General features: G+C 39.4%; 2 protein-coding genes across 2 annotated transcripts; one reads left to right on the plus strand and one right to left on the minus strand.

Annotated features, from left to right (window-relative positions):
• Positions 1 to 3963: 3963 nt before the first annotated feature.
• Positions 3964 to 4989, minus strand: LOC105090017 (olfactory receptor 4F6-like). The gene has a single exon (XM_010981210.2). It carries the CDS (start codon positions 4978 to 4980, stop codon positions 3964 to 3966), a length of 1017 nt encoding a protein of 338 aa, XP_010979512.1. The 5' UTR covers positions 4981 to 4989.
• Positions 4990 to 5621: 632 nt separating this feature from the next.
• LOC116153361 (thymosin beta-4, Y-chromosomal-like) lies at positions 5622 to 15968 on the plus strand. Its single transcript, XM_064486367.1, has 2 exons — positions 5622 to 5675; positions 15789 to 15968. Exons 1-2 carry the CDS (start codon positions 5622 to 5624, stop codon positions 15966 to 15968), a joined length of 234 nt encoding a protein of 77 aa, XP_064342437.1.
• Positions 15969 to 21048: the final 5080 nt, after the last annotated feature.

The following is a 21048-nucleotide window of genomic DNA, read 5'->3' on the forward strand; positions in this document are numbered from 1 at the left end:
TAATCTGATAATACTTTCTCAGATATTCATATGAATAATATGGAATAATCTCATAAATATAGATTTTCTCTATATATCAATAAACTAGGCAAATAAAAGAACAAAGTATAAAAATTAATTTTAAAATAGTTTTTAATGTGACTTTTATAGATAATAAATTTACCACATTGTGATAAGCACTTTGGAGATACAGGATTTGTCTAACTCATATTTGTTTCTTCCAAAGCAATTTGTATAATTTCCCACAATAAAGGGGGCCTAATATTTATTTGTTGAACTTAACAAAAAAATCCAGTCATTGAAATAATTCCATTGTCCTTCACTGTGCCTGTCATCTAGAGGTACGAATAATATGATTAAGGAGGTTAACTTCAAAATATTAAGAGGCAATAACAGGACTTGTTTGTTTCTGTCTTTTTCAGCCTCACGTGCAGAACACTGGGGTAATCATATTCCTCAGTCCACAGTACACCATCAGCATTGGTTTACAAAGGCCCCACTCTTGCTTTAAACTCCATTGCCAGTCCCAGTCCCTTGGAGGAAACAATTCTAGTGTTTTTAAAATGTATGCCAGTGTTGTATGTGTTATCCAAAAACATGTATATTGTTTTGTATGCATATATACATATTATTGTTATACATAGTATTCCAATTCTTTTTTTCACTTAGCCCATGTTGTTATGTGTATTTCTAGTCTATTAATTCCAGATACATAATAATCCACTGTGCGTATGCACTACTTTTTGTCTGTCTGATCGCCTAATGATGGACGCCCAGATTATCTCCAGGTTTCTCAGGGCCTCTGCATATGATCATACAAGTACTGGATGACCCTGCCTCCAACTTCTCTAACCCCCAACATCTTGATTATGTTAATATTAAGCTGGAATACAGTTGTTTGATAAAACTTGTTAAAATTCTGAATTATGTGCACATTGGTTAGAAAATAGCCATTGTTCCAAATCCTTTGAGTTTCCACCTACCACCTAAGATCTTTCTCCAAAATTCTTTATGAATCAGTTAGTAAAATTTAATGCCTGGAAAATCAGGAGTCTCCAGGACCCTTTTTCAACTCTGTAGTAAGCATATGTTCCAAGGGGCCAGTGCCTATAGCAACCAGTTATTTAATAGTTTGAATCTTTCCCTGTACTAAAAGCAACACTGAAATGAACACACTAATATGTGTCTCCCTGAAGATAAGCAGTGCCCACCAACAAACCTTTTGATGTAGCAGGAATCATCGACTTTTGAAATAGCAATCTTTATTTTATTAACCACTCTTTTATGGCATAGAAAAAATAATACAAATAAAGCAAATGGCTGATCTAAATTAGTGAGTAAATCCCAGTGCTAGAAATAATATCGGGGAGGGAGGGGAAGAAAATTTTCCTCTCCACTGTCCTGAACCCCAGGAAGGTACAGAGAGCAGTCAATAATTCATTTGTGTTGCTATAGTAACAGTTATGTGTCAAAGATTCATGACAATAGAGTCAAATGCCCACTAAAATAAATGATTAGACAAGAGAGCCTATATAAAATGTTGGGGCTGGCTAAGGTGATTATACTACCGAAGACACCCCAATGAGAACTGCAGAGGCAAACCAAGAGTTGATGGACTGAGGTTCAAGGTAAAGATATTAATTCTGAAGGCATAAGATCAGAAAACTCAAAAAGAGAGGGGTCAAGAGTTCTATGTGGAATAAAAAAAGTAACTGAATCAAAGAAGGAGCAAGAGAAGAGGACCGTGAACAATCATGTACACAACTTGCCTTTATGGTCCAGCCAAGATGGGATGGAACCAAAATAAACTTTTACTTACACCCCCAAAGAAATGTATGTTACATGTGCAAAAATCATAATAAACCATCAAGTCCATAGATAACTTGGGGTAAGGGATTGACTACTAAATTGGAAGAAAGAATGCAAATGGCAGATGTAACATCTAATAGGTCACTTCTCTTTCATTAGGATCTGATAATAAACCAACTGAGCAAGTTTAACATCACTAGTGATAACATGTAAATATTATGTACCCCCTGATACGACGTAATAGGAAGGCTACTTCACCTCTGTGGTATTCTTCACAAAAGATTTCAGACAAACCTAAATTATTGAACATTCTACGAAATACCTGACCAATATACTGCAAGGCTGTCACAGCCATGATGAACAAGGTAAGACTGAGAGATTCACAAAGCAGAGGAGACATAATAACTCAACATGGTACCCTAGAATGTACTCTGGAATAGAAAAAAGACCTTAATGAAAAATCTGGTGAAATCTGAATAAAGTCTAGTGTTTAGTTAATAGTAATGCACCAGCATCCATTTCTAAATTTTGAAAAATGTACCATGAAATTGTAGGATAATAACATTAGAGGAACCTTGAAACTGAAACTGGATGAGGGGTATATAAAAACTCTCTGGACTACCTTCGCAACTTCTTTGTAAATCTGAAAGGATTTTAAAACAAAAGCTTTATTTAAAAAAATAGAATCAGAAAAAGACATGTAAAATGGGCCAAATAGATTTATTAAGAGAAAATCATTCTTAAACAATTGTTGAAACTCTGCTGTTTGACAAATAGATGTTCAAGATACCTGGTGAATAATATAATCGTGCATGCCAGTGAAAAATTAATAGTCTAATGGAGACATGAGATGTAGCAACTGAGGAAACAGGATCTAAAATGACAGAAGACAGCAAAGACCAGGAGTCTGACAACCTAGATTCTTGACTTGGATCTTCCATATACGTTTTAGGATCTTGACCTAATTAGTTAGTTTTCCAGTACCCGAGACTTTCTAAAATAAGGAAACTCTATGAGGTGATGTATAATTTTGTTTAAAATTCAAAAACTGTATTATCCTAAATGAATTTTAATCATTTTCTAAGTAACTGCATGTGCTAAATAAGCTATTCTCTTTCAGTTCTAAGACACCTATCTGCACTCTATATGAGGCTGGAGCCGAGGCTCTGCAAACTGATTTTTTTTTTGCCCGCTCTGCTATGAGAGGGCACTAGAGGGAAATTGAAAGTCTTACTTGTAAGAAAGACTTAATTACTCCTTTGCTGCCTGTGGGCTTCCTTTCTGCTCACTGTGCCTGTGAGCATCAGGCAACCATACTCTTCCCCTCAGTAATCTTGGTGTCTTTCCAAGGCAGCAGCTGTTTTCCAACGTTAGAGGAATTAATCACACCTTCCTCAGGAACACCTGTGTTAGCCAGCAGTGCCCCTTCCTCAGTGGCTGTGCCCCTGTCCCACGGGCTGTCCTCTAAGCCCAGAGACACTAGCACCAGCCAAGCAGCAGCCCCTTGTCAGATACTTGAGTTTCAACTTCACAGGTTCTTCCTCAAAGCTTTTAATAGATTTTGTTTTTAAGCTGTAATAATTCTAATCTCTTCTCTTTATTTCCTATCCCTAGTGAGTGAAAACTGTTTCCTACCAATGCTATGTCTGTGATATTTTAGAGTTTGTTCTTTTTTTAAAAAACTGGTTAACGACTTTATACTTAGTTATCAATTCTTTATGTCAAACTTTCTCGGTTCAAAAAAACTGGTATGGTTTCTGTCTCCTTACTGGATCCTGAAAAAGTTAGATTAGCAATAGAACAATGAGGGAAGCTAACAGATAATAAGCTGAAAAGCTAGAAAAAAAAATCAGCTGTATAGGGTGACAAATAAGACTAAATAAAAGTTAATATTTATCTTTAAAGTAAGATAGTCTACTTTACATGGGAAAAATAGACAGTGGACAATAAGCCACTTACTGATTTTCAAAAGAGATTGTTTGACATTTGTATTAACTCTATTTGGCACTATACAGAAGAAAAACAATTGGTGAGACTAAAGATAACCTTTAGTCTTAAATCTCTTAGATAAGCGGAGTCTGGAGAATCACATCAATTCAATTTGTGGAGGAAGAAAAAGGACACAACATATACAAGTAGGTGCTGACATTCTGGTTAAATTTTACATACCTTACATAGTTCATATTCCTCTGAAATTCTAGGACACTTTGCCTTTTTATACATCCTCAGCATATTTGAGATTTTATTGTAATTCACAAACTGAGTGCATAGTCTCCTCATTGCCACCTTCATCTCTTGATTTCTAAGAGTATAGATGATTGGATTTAGAAAAGAAGTGATAACTACATCAAAGAGGGCAAGAAATTTATCCAGATGTGATGTGGGAAATGGCCACATGTAGAAAAAAATTAATGGCCCAAAGAAAAAAACCACCACAGTGACATGAGCTGACAGAGTGGAGAAGGCCTTGGATATACTACCTGAAGATTTTTTCCCAACAGTCACCAAAATAGAGATGTAAGAGATGATCAGAATTAAAAAGGAGGCCACGGAAATAAAGCCACTATTGGCAGTAACCATGAATCCCAATATGTAAGTTTCTACACAAGCAAGTTTGATAAATCGAGGAAGGTCACAAAAAAAGCTATCTAATTCATTAGGGCCACAGAGAGGCAAGTCTACAACAAAAGCCAATTGAGTCACTGAGTGAATAAGGCCAATAATCCAGGAAGCGGCTAGAAATAAAATGCACCTTCGTAGGCTCATGATGGTCAGGTAGTGGAGAGGCTTGCATATGGCCACATATCTGTCAAAGGCCATGGTGATGAGCAGCACCATCTCAGTGCCCCCAACTGCGTGGATAAAGAAGATCTGAACTACACAGCCCCCAAAAGAGATGGTTTTGTGTTTTCTTAAAAGATCATAAATCATCTTGGGAGCTGTAGAAGAGCAAAATATTAAGTCGATGATGGAAAGGTTGGCCAACAAGAAGTACATAGGGGACTGTAAGCGAGGGTCAGAGGTCACAGTTAGCACAATGAGGAGGTTTCCCATCAGGCTTGCCACATAGAGCACAGAGGAAAATAGGAAGAGAAGGAGCTGGATCTCCCAGGAACTGGAGAGCCCAAGGAACACAAACTCGGACACCACAGAGTGGTTGGCTCCACCCATTGCCTCTGTCAGCAATGACAACTCTCAGGCCACCTGAAAGAGGAGAGTAGAGAGAAACTGATTTAGGAGAAATGGCACCTATGTCAATCTTGGGCAATTCAATAGTCATCAGAAAACTAGACAAAGGCTGATGTGTGCCTTTGGAGACCATTCCAGTCACAAAGCAATTCATATTCCTCTGTTGTACATTTCATTGCTAAAATAGGTTGCACAAAATAAGGATCCTTTTATTTATTTGGATGGGTAGTTCTATTGTATTTTTAAGAGTCATTGTTTCATAATCAAATCTCATAAATGACTATAAATTAGATTTTTTTATAGATTATTTAACTACATGAAATAATTAAGTGACAGTGGATTTTATAATTTGGACTCTCTCAGTATATTGATACCATATCTATGATCATATTGGCAAGTTCTTTGAAGATCCTAAGAAGCGATTTTTAAGACCTGAGAAATTTCTCATATCTGTAAATTAGGAAGACAAAAGGAGTTATTTAGAGAAATGAAGGGAAGATAGGAATTGAGGATGCCAGAGCCTGGTTGTCACCATCCCACAGCAGGAGGATAAGTGCTAGACAAAGTGACACAATTATGGGTTCTGTGGAGGAGATTCTGAACAAGGGTGGAGAGTGGAAAGAATGTGGGACCAGAATGACAGTGATGAGTCATTAACCCCAAGTAGAAGAGAAAGAGTAAGAGTGAAAATATCAGAGGTTCTGTTAATATATATACATATACATATATATATAAAACACTGAACCTCATTCTGAATTAAATAAATGCATACTAAAATAGCACGACACTAATTTTTTTCTTATCAGATTGGCAGAGATTTAAACATTTGACAAAATTCAGGATTTTAGGGGAAATAGGAAAACAGTCTAACTGGTGGTAGGAAAGTAAACTGATAAAACATTTACCAACTTGACAATATCTTCCAAAATTTTATATGCTCATATACTTTGACTCAGCTATTCTATTTCTAGAAAAAAAAACTCTGGATAAATGTTTATACGTACATGAATGAAGTGGACAAAGAAAAGACACAGAGATGTTCACAGAAGCATTGTTGCTTACAAGAGCAAGAGCCTGAAAATAACTTAAATGTGTAGAAATAGGGGACTAGTTAAATCATCTCTATTAGGTCCATTCCATGGAATACTGTGTAGCCATTTATAACGCTAAAGTAGACCTAAAAGTGTGAAGGAAGAACTGGGCTGGGCTAACAAGCTAACTCACAAATCTAAGTGTAACAAATGTCAGATTACTGATCTAAGTTCTGCTGGGCTAACTCGTAAATCTAAGTTAATTAGTGTCGGTTTGCTGATTCCCTGTTCATGTTTTCTTTGCTAGCCAGCTGGATTTTCAAAGAGACATATCTGGCCTTGAAATGTTAGTTTGCTGCCTCCCTGCCTCTACTTTTGTGATAATGATGCTGCTAAAGCTGTTCCATGCCTATTGGCCGAATACCCCAAGCTTGTAATTAACCCTATAAAACCTCATGCGCACGTCTTGGAGGTGCTCAGAGCTTCGGAGCAGAGGCTCCTCTGAGCCCGCCGATGTAATAAATCTGAGTACTCCAACCCTCCAAGTGGTGCTTGTTTCTTGGCTGGCTTGTCATTTCCGTAACAAAAGTACATAGAAGGCTACATAGAAGGAAGAAGGGAGGATTTTGCACTCATCCCATGTGGCTTTAAAAAATTACATAAATTACCTGTAAAATTACATAAATAAAACAATAAATGCATAGAAAATGCTTAGGTTCACACACACACACACACACACACACACACACACACTCACACACACACACTACAAAAAACCTATTAACTATAATTACCTCTAAGGAGTGGGATTGAGAAAATTATGTAGGAAAAAGGATCTTTCATTTTTTACTTTATGCTCTTACCAACTATCTGAAATTTTTACAGAGGACATATATCAATTTCTCTTTTACAGAAAAGTCATTGTATGTGGATCTGAAAAATTACATTATTTTTATATTTAGAGATTCAAAAGTTCCAAAGATATAATCACAATGTATCTTCAAAATTAAAACACAGATCGAAGCTACTACTGAGACAGTCACTAAATTTGTTACTCCACACCTCCCTCTCTAAGCTCATCTACTTCCTTGTACTTTAAGATCAATTATTTCTTCTTCCCTGGACATACACTCAAATGGTATTTACTCTTTTCTCACACACACACTCAGATATTTTGGCTCATGGCTTCTCTCCACATTCTTCACTCGGATTGCAATGCTCTTGCCTGCACTACAGTCTCTCTAATTCTTCTCATTCTTCAACAACCCACTCCTGAATGAAGTCCTCTTTGGTACTCTTAAACACACTAGGTGAAGACAAGTTTTTCTTACATTGTGGTGACCAAATCAAAAACATTAATAATAATGCTCCATCAGTGTTCTAACAAAGACCACTCCTTAATTCTCTGTTGCTATAAAGTCTTTTAAATAGCTCATTAAAATATCTTTTTAAAGACATTTTCTTGATAATTCATATTCATAAAAAGCAACTCAGCTTTGAATCAATTTGGTTCCTTTCATGGGGATCATAACCAGCAACCTCCTCAATGATACAATTTATCAAGCAGATAATTGAATTTTAAATTACACTCCTGGAAGCTGAAAAGTTACTGTGTCAGTGCTTCCAATTCCCACTCAATCCCAAACACTTCTAAATTTTTATACAAGACCTTATTTTATCTTCCAAAAAAGTATATTTTTTAATGTATTCAACTAGCAAAGATTAAAAAGTTAGATAATTTCTAATGTTGGTAAAAAGTTGGAAAACAGAATCGTACATTCATTGGTGGCAATGCTTCTTACCCAGTCTTCACATTCCATGTATACTGAAAATTTGAGGTCTCTAGGGCCATACTTTGTTTCAGTCTCCACTAAACATCTTCCCTTTAAACAGGGAAGAATAATAGTTTAAATCTGATTTTGTTAGTGAAGACAGAATGAAATTGTCCACTTAACTCACTACTGTGAAAGGAAAACAGGTATTAATTGTGGTGTGAAGGAAAAATTCTGCCAACCATATCAGTAAACAAAGAGTGCTGAAGCCATCAAGTCATGAGAGGCTGCTGCCACCCCCTAGTGAAGACAAGCCTGCAGCCCAGCCTCTGCAGCCACTCACAATGGTGCACCCTGAGGGGACTCAGAATAAGAAAGGAGAGGATACTGGCCCTAGATAGCTAGGTGCTTGTCAAAGGAATGAATTCAGTGAGCCCAAATGTTTGCTCCCTCCCATACACAGAAAAGCACTAAATTCTTTAACTTGAGGTGCCCGGTTTTCTTTAGTTAACAAGTAATCTTTTAATGTTCCAACTACCTGGTCTTTGTTGTAAAGCTCCTATATATTCTAGCTCCTCCCCTACCTCTTCGGAGCAGCCTCAGAGCGATCTGAGAGGCTGTCATCCTGGGCTCGAAGGGGTTCGAGTCCTCAGAAATGTCTGCCAAATAAAACATAACTCTCAACTTTTAGGCTTTGCATTTATTTCAGTCGACAGTGACTAGCAACTAAGTTCCAGTACGCCTTTGTAGTGTCCTGAATCCCACGACTTTGTTTAACATAGTGCATTGACCACTGCCCACACTCCAACCACTAAGCATAGAATGTAAGAAATGAGAGATACTTCAGAGATCTTCAGATGACCAGCTGACTCTCCTCTCTGCTCACGCCTGCTCATCCTTGTGCTGGCACACAAATGGGAAATAAATTATAAATAACATGGTCTTACCACAAGTTCAAGCAAGGCTGATGATTCTAGAGTGTGTTTTTAAAGTAGATCAATGTCTGGGGTCATTCAGATAAAAATTTGTAATCCTCTACCTCTTAACCTTATTCTCAAATTACTAGCAAGGTTGAGTTTAAATTAGAATTGCTGGAAAATAATAAAATGCACAGAGAAACATCTCAATTTGATTTTCCTAGATGTTTCTCTACTAGTTAGCTCTTCCTGAGGTGGGCAGAAAGAGTTCTTAGTAGAAAGATTACAGGACGGGCACTGGAGCTGCATGCCCCCAGAATGACTATTTTTACTGCTAATAATGCAGCAAGCCTTGTAGAAGGCTGTTGTTGCTGAAATCCAAATGAAACTTTGCTAGTGACTATAAAATCTTTTTCTTTTAGATTTAGAGGAACCAAAGTACAGAGAGGATTAAGAGCATTGCTGATGCTAAGGAAGAAATTGATGGCAAATCCATAATTAATATGTTTGACCCTCAGCTTCCAGTCAATCCAGGTTATTTCCACTATACCATGCTTCTTTTGCTGTGTTGGTCCAACCTTTGCATCTAGTCTATGGCCCAGGAAATCATAATATATCAAAGCTGGTTTCTTTAGCATTGTCCAAAATTCTTCATGATTTACTCCAGTTGGACTCAAATCTTCTGATCCTACTTTATTCTTTACCTGGAGATCAACACTGAAGACATCTGTGCAAATGTCACTAGAATAACCTCTCCAGTATAGGCTATGAAGTCATGATTCCACTCATCCTGCTGTCTTCTATATTTTGGTTATTAGTTTATCTGCTGATTCTTCTGGTTGATTAGATTTCCCTTCTCACTGCTCTGCATGTTCTTACTTGAAGTTCTGATCTGCATCATAGACAATTTCCAACCTTCTAACCTACCTGAACCTATGTTGAAATTATCACATAGTTAGAGGACCACAGAAAGCAGACTTCTTGTCTTTAAAATGTTATTTTCATCTGGCATAAAAAGCCATACATAATATTTCCAAAGCAGGAAAAGCAACTAATTAGCAGCGCTGAAAATTCACTTAAATGCTGTTATAGAGACCTGGGATTGCCGTCCTGAGTATATTTAGCCAAGGGAATTGTTTCCTAGGGCCACAGAAATTTGGCCACAGCAACTAAGGGGAAAAGCTGGTAATGGGTCACTTGAGAAGGAGAAGGAAGGGAGGCTAGGAATATTTTTGTAAAAAATGACAGACTTATCTTTTTACCTGCTTGTTTTTCTTATTTGCGAAGGAAGAAAACACATCAGAATGAAAATATATACCTTTAAACAAGTGGAAATAACACATCACCTCCAAAGGAAGGAAGAGAGGGAAAGAAAGAGAAAGACAAACAGGCCTCCAATGTTGCACTAGAATGTGATCTATGTCCCATCAGAAAGGGTAACTAAATTCGAGGTAATAAGATATACAGATGGCTTGTCAACAGACAGGTCTATATTATGTGTATGATGTGGAAAGATGAAAGGGGTGTTATAACAGCAACACTAGGGGATAAACTCAAAATGCTAGTGGAGCTGCGATGAGGCAAATCACTGATAGTTTAATCTCTTACAGATCAGCTTTTCAAAAAATATCAACAGAATGGAAGACCTCCTCTGGTTATATTTTGTATGCAAAAGTATGCAAAGAGTCAGTGAAAGGGACATTTGATGAAATTTAATTTTACAGAGTACTCTCTATCAGTTATCTATTGCTTTATAACAAAGTAGCTTAAATCAATAACATTCTGCTTGCTCATGAATCTGCAATTAGGACTAAGCTCAGCTTGGCAGTTCTGCTGATCTTACCTGGGCTCTACCATGAGGCCATCTATTATATAGCAGCTACATTGGGGTTGAAGGGTTTAGGACAGTCCCATTCACATCTCTGGGGCCTTAATGCTGGCTATTAGCTGGGCCTTTCTCACCAAGGGGTCTTTTATCGTTCGTAGTCTTGCCCAAGCTTCCTTACAAGGTGGTAAGGAATACTACCAGAGGGCAAAGGTAGAATCTGCAAAGCAACCTACACCTAAGCTCTGGTGAGACAGGAAGATGGCAGGGCACAGCCATTCAAGAAATAACACAGCAATTAACACTAGAATGGTGAAAGATTTAACCCCCAGTAGGCCTTGAGGCTCAAGAGGGTGGGAGATTTGACTTCTAGTAGAACTTGAGCTTCATTATAATCCCACTGTAATATATTAACATGGTGAATAACATGCCCACAGGCACCATGGCAGTCCCAAGGCTAGCCACAAAAGGTCAAAGAGTGGGAAATGGCGAACTTCCTGGGAATCCCAGCCCCTTCCCCAGGCTAGATAGACTGGTCTTCCACTTATTGGTATTTGAAGCTGTGAAGGAAAAGCTTGGCTGGTCTAACAAGATAACTCACAGGCCTAGGAATGTGAAGGAGAGGCTGGGCTGGGCTAAAAAGTCTAAGTATTGGAATACTGATCTGAGTTCTGCTGGACTAACTTGTAAATCTAAGTTAATTAGTGTTGGTTTGCTGTTTATGTTTTTTTGCTAGCCAGCTGGATTTTCAAAGATACATATCTGGCTTTGGAATGTTGGTTTGCTGACTCCCCGCCTCCACTTTTGTGATGATAATGCTGCTAAAGTTGTTCCATGCCTATTGGCCGAATACCCCAAGCTTGTACTTTACCCTATAAAACCTCATGTGCACATCTTGAAGGTGCTCAGAGCTTCGGAGCAGAAGCCCCTCTGAGCCCGCCGGTGTAATACATCTGAGTACTCCAACCCTCCGAGTGGTGCTTGTTTCTTGACTGGCCTGTCATTTCCGTAACAAAGCCACTGAGCCCATAAAAACTGGCAACACGGCTCTTTGCTGCTGCCCCCTCTCCCACTTCAGAGACGGCCTGCACTCTGTCTATGAAGTGTGTACCTACTTTTACTTTAATCTGAGCACCCAACCCCCACACATCATGGTCTTTCTTTTGCCTTTTGATGTCTCTCTAAATAAATTTACCTTTACTCAACTGTGGCTTGCTCTTGAATTCTTTCCTGCACTAAGTCAAGGAACCACACTTGGCGGGGCACATCCCAGGGCCTCAGCTGAAGCCTAGGACACAGCCCTCCTCATGCCCCGCATCTGTTTCTCCTGCGTCACTGGAATTCATGCCACATCATCTCTGCCACATTCCATTGGTCAAAACAAGGCACCAGACCAGGCTGGATTTAAGGAGGGGGAAATAGACTCCACCATTTGGCAGAATGAGGTGGAAAATATTGAATTTATGTTTCTCAATCAACTAGAAACTGCATAACTACCCTCTCTGAGCTGTGTGGATTGACTAAGTCTCAGAAATAAGTTTAATATAGGAACTTGAGATACATCCTATAGGGCTCAAAGGTGCCATTGCTCCAGCTTTTACTAACTCAAAGGAGCATCAGCTCTCTTCCATTCCTGCTTTTGTCTTAGAGTCAACAGATATGTAAAAAGTAATTTTAATTTAAAAAATGTTAAATGAGTTTGTACCCTGAGACTATATATGAGATTCAGTTAAGCTACTGACATAGAGACTTCTGTGTCTAAGGCCAACCAGCCTCCTAATTATCAATTAAAGCAAAGACATAGTCACGTTACTTGATACGAACGGATCCTAGAGGTCCTGTGGGAAAGAAACTTCTCACCAACCACAAATGAGATTGGACATATACAGAACTGTCTGATGAACCTGAGGTGTCCAAAGGAGGGCAGCCTAGTGTTTCTGAGGGAAAGCCATTATGAAAGTGAAAAGTATCCAGCAGAGTCGGGCAGACTAAGCAGCAAGACCTGGTGTTAGAGTGGGCGGTAACTCCTGGTACCCAGTGAGGGCGTGCCTGACCTCTCCTCCTACACCACTCCCAGGCTCCTGCATATCTGTGCTCTCTGGAAATAACAGGGCCACAACACTGATACAGGAAAAATGGGGAGTGCAAGAGGATGGCCATGTCCTAGGTCCCAAGGGAGTCTCTGCGATGTGCCCCATCAAGTGAGGGTCCTTGGCTTCCTGCAGGGAAGAATTCAAGAGCGAGCCATAGCAGAGTGAAAGCAGATTTACTCAGAGAGATGCACACTCCACAGACTGAGTGTACACCACCTCCGAAGGCCAGAGAGGCCACGAGGCATGCAGATGGGTGTTTAAAGTAAAAGTAGATACACACTACATAGGCAGAGTGTGGTCTGTCTCACTTATAAGGGAGACCAGCCATGAGGTGTGGGGATTGTTAATTTTTATGGGATTGGTAATTTTATATGCTAACAAATTGGAGAATTATTCCAACTACTTTGGGGAAGGGGTTAGGATTCCCAGGAATTAGGCCATCATCCACTTTTTGACTTGTAATGGTCAGCTCTCGAAACTGTCATGGCACCTGTGGGAGTGCCATTTAGCAGCTATTGTATTTCAATGACCTACATGGAAGCTCAAGGTCTAATGGGAGTTGAATTTTCCACCATCTTGGTGCTAATTGCTGTGTCGTTCTTTTAACGGTTGTGCCCTGCCCCCTTCCCTCCTGTCTCAATACAAGGAAAGACCTGTGCAGCTAGAGTCCAAATCTCTTCTGTGGGAATCCCAGAAGAGGCTGTGAGAAGCATAAAGCAAGCAAAGGGCCACAGTCTAGAGAAGGCCACAGGGTTTCAGGCAGTGCTACGTGGGCAACTCAGGGATCAGCGGTTTTGAAAAAGGTGGGCAATGGCTCAAGGAGATAGCCATGTGCCACAGACTGGCCTCTGTCCTTGAAGTAGAAGAATGGCTACAGCACGGCCATCAGAACAAATGGCCATGAAATGATATCTCATATAATAGGTCTACACCTATTATATGAGAATCTTTACTCATATAGAGAGTACTTGGGGAAGAAAACCCAAGAAAAGGTTAAATTTCTGCTTCTCAAGCAAGTCAGATAAATTAGACTTGGAATGTTGCGGTAAGTGTTTGTGAAACTGAGCGGGACCCTGTGGAGCCCTCCTGGGTACAAATCCTATCTGGGTCTCCGGTTTCTTATTTGTAGGAAACAGGCTTCAACCTCCTATATCTTCCCTGAGTACCAAGGGGCAGATTCAGACTGTTGTCAATCAGGGAAGTAAAGGAATGCAGAAACAAAGCAGGAGCAATTAAGAAACAATAGTGCTGCGATTAAAGCCTGGTCCTGGTTTTTCCTCAAGAAATATACATAACAATATCTTTGACTTCTTTTGCAGGAGCTAAGGCTCCCACCCAGGTAGAGGATGGTAACTTCAGACTGAGCACAAGATTCCTGGAACAGGCCTTGTTACTTCATCACCAACTAATTAGAAGGTCCCACACCCTGCAGCTCTCACCCCAAATTTTGCCTATAAAAATTTCTCCTTGAAAACCATCAGAGAGTTCAGGGTTTTAGGGCATGTGCCATGAGTTATCCTTGCTTGGGTCTGCCATAAACCTCATGCTGCTCCAAGCTCTGATGTTTCGGTTTGTTTGGCCTCACAGTGTACTGGGGACCAGGAACTTGTGTTGGGTAACTTTTGTACTCAGGAGATCCCACAGCCTGGTGTGTTGCTTGTCTTATTTTTACTTTTTAAACTTGATTCCTCTATCTGCTTATTAAATAGTGTGTGATGCATTTATTAAACTATTTAAAGGCCAGACAAATATTTTACTTACCCTAAATAATATTCTAATTCTTTGCCAATCAAAAGATGGTCAAAGCTTAGGTTTATAAAACACATGAATCAAAGCAGAGAATGCTTTCCCCACAAAACCCTTCATTTACAGCTGAAAATATATGTGGCCATCATTCATATAAATGTTCATGATAAAGTGGGAGGAAAGGGGGCAGGGCACAATCACTGAAGGAATGACACAGCAATTGAGGACAGGACAAACTGGTTAGAATCAACACGTGGAAGACTCAACTTCCAATAGACCTTGGGCCTCAGGCACACCCACAGGTGCCATGATAGTTCCTAGGGTGACTATAAAAGGTCAAAAAGTAGGCTGCGAGGGTGTTTCCTGGAAATCCTCGCCCTTTTCCCCAAAGTAGTTGGAATAATCCTGCCACTCGTTAGCATATGAAATTACCAAGCCCATAAAACCTAACAACTCTGCACCTCTTGGTCTCTCTCTCTCTTGTCTTCTGAAACAGCCTGCTCTCTGTGGAGTGTGTATATACTTTTATTTAAACTAAACACCCCACACCTCTCAGCTTCTCTCCCTCTCACTTTTCTGCAATCCCATGTTGTGCTTACGGAGAGCGTATCTCCTAAGCTGTTTCCTTTCTGAGTTAGATAGACCCCACTCTCTGTGAAGTGTGGATCTCTCTAAATAAACTTGCTTTCACTTTACGATGACTTGCTCTTGAATTCCTTCCTGCGTGAGGCAAGAATCTATTCGCCTGCAACAATTGAGAAGGATACCAATATCTGCCCATTTTAGATTCTGTATGTTACACCTAGTAGTGTCTTATACAGCAGAGATGTACAATTATTGTTTGCTATTACATATGGCATCTATGATTATTAATTGTGGCCATAAGAAGTCAGTGGGGCTTAAGGAAAAAGCCCATTTTCTAATTAGTTCCTATTGCCCGTTGGTTCACTTAATAAGTGAACATTGTTATAATCAAAGCAAATTCACAGTAACTTTGTCTTTTCCTCCAAAATACATCCCGAATTTAACAACAGTTAAGCATCTGCACAGCTATCACCTTAGGCAAAGACACTGTTGACTTGCCCCTGGGCAACGCAACAGCCTTCTACTCGTTTCCTTTTTCCTGCTCTCACCTCCTTAAATCTATTCCCCAGGCAGAAGTCAGAATATTTCTAGGTTGAAAGTAATATCTCCAGTGAAAAAAGCATAAACATGAGACAGGGAGGGGAAAAAGAGAAGGCTGAAGACTAAACAAGGACCAGATGATGAAGGGCCTCTTAGCCATGCTTATGAGTTTAAACTTCCTCTTGAGGGCAATGGGAGGCACTGAAGGCTAGAGCAGCCAGTGGGGTGATAAAATCTTCACTTTAGAAAGAATACATGACTTGATGGAGGCAACTGGGTAGACTGAACTCCACTGGCTCACACCTCCTTCTGCTTTCTTTGCAACTCTGTCTGACAAACTCCATATGGCTGAGATGGAGAAATCCAATATGTCAAAACTGAAGAAGTCAGAAATGCAAGAGAAAAATCTGCTTTCTTCAAAAGAAATGACTGAACAGGGGAAGCAAGTAGGTGACTCATGATGAGACCTGTGCTGCCAATTAAAACACACACACACAAAACTTTTTTTGGCTTTACCTGGAGCAGCTGTCTCCAGGACCATAAAGAGCATTAGGTCCCAACCTAATCTGGACAGAGAAGTATGAACACTGCTCTGATAAATGCCATTTTATATGAAAAGAATTATAGGATCCTGGCAATATCGGCCAGAGTCTAGGGAACATGTATTTGACTGAATTCTACTGAATTACACTGAAAAAGGCAAAATGTGAGACTAAGTCACACAGAATTTATCGACATACATGTATTTACCTGATACCTTAGATATTAATGTGTTACTATGAGTACCTGGCGTGGTGTTAATAGCCTGCTAGATTGGTTAATTAAGTCCTGTACTTAATGAAGATATTTCATGTAAATGTTCATCAGAGGGCAATCATTTTAGAAAAGACTCTTAATAATCAGGTGGACTAGATACTCATTTACTGGATTTCAGTCAGCTCCTGACCCTAATCAATTCAGGGCTTGATCAGGGGGCCCATGTGCGAAGTGACCATGGTGACAGGGGTGGAAGCTAAGCATGGGCTCAATACCACAGACCCCTCCTCCACCAAGCTGATCTGTGTACTGCCATCACCAAGCCCCAATCTGCCAGGGGATGAAGCAAATTTGGCACTGTTCCTTGGGGAAATTAGCTAGCTACCTGGTGGCACATTGATTACGTTGGACCTCTTTTATCATGGAAGAGGCAGTGATTTATCCCAGCATGAATAGGTGCACATTTCACAATGGATTTGCCTTCCTGTCTGCTGTCATGGCTTCACACTGTGTCAACTTAGCTAAACCAGAACTATGTTTCCAGAACCCCTTCCATGTATGTTTCCATGGTAGGCTTCACCACAGTTAAAGTTTGTGTGAGGTTTGGAACAAGGAAGTGAAGCAGTAGCCATTTTGGTTCTGAAGACCAGAACAGGGTGAGTGCGTTACAGCTCAGGCCTGCTGCTGGCTCACCTTGCCGCTGTGGGACAACACCTTGGGCCTGCAGCTCCTCTGGCTCCTACTGGGTTTCCACCTCAGCGCCTCCAAGTCCTGGGCCAGGTGCAAGTGCATCTTCATGATGAAGAGCATCAGCTTATTCAGGTCACCTGCATCATCAAAACTGGAAGCAGTGAGAGACAGACACACAGTTCTAGGTTATCCTTGGTCTTCTTCTCTTCCTGCCCACTTTCCCTTCCAGACAGCTGGCTCTGCAGGCTGCAGACTCAGCATGAGCTTCAGTGGCAATAGACTTAGACAGAATGTTTAAGAGTTTCCAGTACTACATAAAGTATATGTATTCCTTTGTTCTAAGTCACTCATGGTGGTTCTTCTTCTCTTCAAACTCTGAATGATGGATCCTAAACATGTCTGCCAGCCCAGTCATTTGCAGATTTATAGAACGTCTTATCCTTAACATGGTATCTACACAACATTGCGTCTGAGCACGGTGCACATTTTACAGCAAATGAAGTATAATAATGAGCTCATACAGACAGGGAACTCATTAGTTTACTTATATGCTTCATCACTTAAAAGCACTGACTTGACTAGTGGAATGGCCTGCTGAGGTGCAGTGACAATGACAATCGCTGGGACACCACTTGGGATGGTGACGTGCTGTCCTACAGCATGCAGTATAAACCTGTGATAAGCTACAGAAGCAGGCTGTGTTATTTTCCTCTTCACAGCTCCTGTTGGGTTACCCTCTTCTGCACCTACAGCTTTTACTTGTGGTCCTAGAAACCAGTCCTTCTCCATCCCCCTGTAGCCCCAGAGATCATAAGAGCTCACTGCTCTTGCCAGTCCTGGGTTCCTTTACTGTCCTTTGCTGGTTCTTGTAACTCTGTCCTAACTCTTGTATATAATTCCTTCAAGCAGCTCTCTTCAATCACCCATATAAATATGACATCTCTTCCTGTCTGGACTTTGATTAATACTCTGAAATATCTATAAAATGATAAAAAGAAATAAACTAGAGCCATATGCATTTATACAGGGAAATAAATACAAATGCAGAGCATAAAATAGATCTGGACTAATACATACTACATGATGTTTACCCCTAGGGAAGAGAGCAGGGACCTTCAGTGAAGGGTCATGATCAAATAGTCATCAGCTTTACTTGCAATGATCTAATATTTAAAATTAGTATATTCAAGTGATTTCTGTGCAATTAAAATTGTTTTAAAATCATTAGTTGATTTTGCTGCAATCAAACCACTCTGAGATTTTTGAGATTTCAAAGTATCATTTACTTATATTAAAAATTAAAATTTAATCAACTCTAACATATTATACACTCTTTCCCCCCACCTGAAATGAAACAGAAATTAAACACTGTTTGAAATTGCTCTGCTTCAGACTATTCTGGGGGTTAAGGATAATGTACCCCTGAGCTGACTGATTATAGATTTGTTTTAAAAAGCATATGCTCTCCATCTTCATCAGCACTTGGAAGGTGGTTTGTGGGTCCTGGGCATGAATAGCCTTTGGGGAGACACTGGGAGACAATGGGAGAGGTCAGTATTTTAGCTTTGATCTAACTTGATCCTTCATATTTCAGTTTTGTTCAAATATGTATAGACTATCTACTTATATGCCGATAAATGTATAAGGTATGGAAATACAGAGAAAAATAAAGGTGCATCCCTGTCACTGAGAAATTTCTATCCTGTGGGGCACGTGGAGAGAAGCAGTTTCAATATCATGAAGTATATGTAGTGATAAAAGTATGCAGAAGGTGCTATGGAATTAGAAAGAGGAGCACAGAGTAGAGCAGTGGTTTTCAGCAGTAACTGCACATGAGCAATACTTGCTTTCAAAAAATACTCAGCCCATTTCTCAGAGACTTTGATTCAGTTGGTTTGATGTGGGTACAATGTTTTTAAAAAGCTCTCTGTCTCTTCTCCCACCACTCTCCACCCTGGACTTATTGTTGCATTAGTACTAAATGGCTATAGTTTCTTAAACATGCCAAACATGCCATGTCTCATGCTGCGTGTTGTTAACTCCTCCTAGAATGTCTTCCCAGGCACCCTTATGCCCGCCTTCCCCCACAACTCCTCTTTCAAACTCTTAAGTCTCTATTCAAATGTTACTTCCCCTAGGAAGTCTGCCCAGTTCACCCCAGGTAGAATTAAGTGTTCTTTCTCCAATGTTCCTACCCAAGGCATTGAACATGCATTAGCACAGCTATATCTGTGCTGTATTAAAATGCTTCATTTGCATGCATGTGTCTCCTCACTGGGCTCTAAGCTCCTTGTCTAGAGACTGATACATGGGTAATAATCAAAAATGGTTTGAATGAATAAATTCCATGTCTAGATCCTATATTTCAAGGGACTTAAAATCTAATAAAAATATTTCCCCTTAAAATGTCTTTAGGTGTTATTTTCAAGATGTTCCTTCCCTCCCCCTGTCATATTTTATTTTGAAAGTATTTCAAACATACAGCAAAGATGAAAGAAATTTATTGTAAATATCTACATAACCACCACATAGATTCTTCCATTAACATTTTACTCACTGGAGAAAAGATGGGGTCTTTAAAAAATGAGTCTAGGAAAATTGGATATTTACATGCAAAAGAATGATGCTAGGCCCCCATCTTATATCATTCACAGAAATTAACTTCAAATGGATTAAAGACTTAAACATAAGACCTGAAACCACAAAACCCCCGAAGTAAACATGGGGAAAAAGCTTCTTGACATTGGTCTTGGAAAAGATTTTCTGGATATGACAACTTAAGTGCAAACAACAAAAGTAAAAATAAAAAAGTGGAACTACATCAAACTAAAAAGCTTCTACACAGCAATGGAAACCATCAATAAAATTGAAAGTCAGTCTATAGAACAGGAGAAAATATTTGCAAACGACATATCTGATAACTACATATCCAAAATATATAAGGAACTCATGCAACTCAATAGCAAAAACCTCCAAATAATCCAAATAAAAAATAGACAAAAGACCTGAATAAAAGTTTTTCCAAAGAAGATATTCAAATGACTAACAGATACATGAAAAGATGCTCAAAATCACTAGTCATCAGGGAAATGCAAATCAAAATTCACAATGAGCTATCACCTCCGACTATAAGAAAGGATATTATCAAAGGATGAGAGATAACATATGCTAGTGAGAATATGGAGAAAAGAAAACCCTTGTGCTCTGTAGTGGGAATGTAAATAGGTACAGCTCTATGAAAACCAGTATAGGGTTTCTTCAAAAAATTAAAACTAGAACTTCATATGATCCAGCAACACCACTTTTTGGTATACATATGAAGGAAAAGAAATCACCATCTTGAAGAAATATCTGAACTCCCATGTTCACTGTAGCATTATTTACAATAGCCAGAGCATGGAAACAACTTAAGTGTGCACTGACAGATGAATGGAGAAAGAAGATGTGGTATATGCACAAGATGGAATGTTATTCAGCCATGAGAAGGAAGGAAATCCTGCATTTGTGACAACATGGATGGACTTGCAGGGTATATGCTAAGTGAAATAAGTGGGAGAGAGATAGACAAATATGATCTCACTTACATGTGAAATCTAAAAAAAAAAAAAACCCTGAACTCATAGAAACAGAGAACAGATTGGTGGTTACAAGAGGTGGTGTCTGGTGGATGACATGGTCAAGATGGTCCAAAAGTACAAAAATTCAGTCAGAAAATAAATATGTTTGAGGAATTTAATGCACGGGAATGGTGACTATAGTTAACAGTACTGTACTGTATCAGCTCCCTGACTTAGAATAGTTTGACTTAAGATTTTTTGACTCACTCCTGCCTCTGAACTTGTCTGCTGTTACTTCTGCTAGAAATATTCTCCATGCCCCTCTGTCTCCCATGCTGACTCCTCTTCACCCTTCAGAGCTGAGCTACTTTGAACAGCCAACATGAATGATGGTCCATGTTTTTATATTCCCCAACACCATATTTTTTTTTTTTAATGTGAAAGAGGTTCAAGTAATTTCTCCTGCCTACTCAGCATTATGGGTGCTTTAGTTGATTGAAATTTATAGTGAAATCCACATGATTTTGATTAAATATCT

This window comes from Camelus dromedarius, chromosome 5, assembly GCF_036321535.1.
Source record: "Camelus dromedarius isolate mCamDro1 chromosome 5, mCamDro1.pat, whole genome shotgun sequence".
NCBI classification, from domain to species: Eukaryota; Metazoa; Chordata; class Mammalia; order Artiodactyla; family Camelidae; genus Camelus; species Camelus dromedarius.

Coding starts and splice junctions, on each gene's coding strand:
- LOC105090017 (XM_010981210.2), bottom strand. CDS start 4,980: ATGGGTGGAGCCAACCACTCTGTGGTGTCCGAGTTTGTGTTCCTTGGG.
- LOC116153361 (XM_064486367.1), top strand. CDS start 5,622: ATGTGGGACCAGAATGACAGTGATGAGTCATTAACCCCAAGTAGAAGA. Junction 5,676..15,788: donor CCCCAAGTAGAAGAGAAAGA/GTAAGAGTGAAA, acceptor GCAACTGGGTAG/ACTGAACTCCACTGGCTCAC.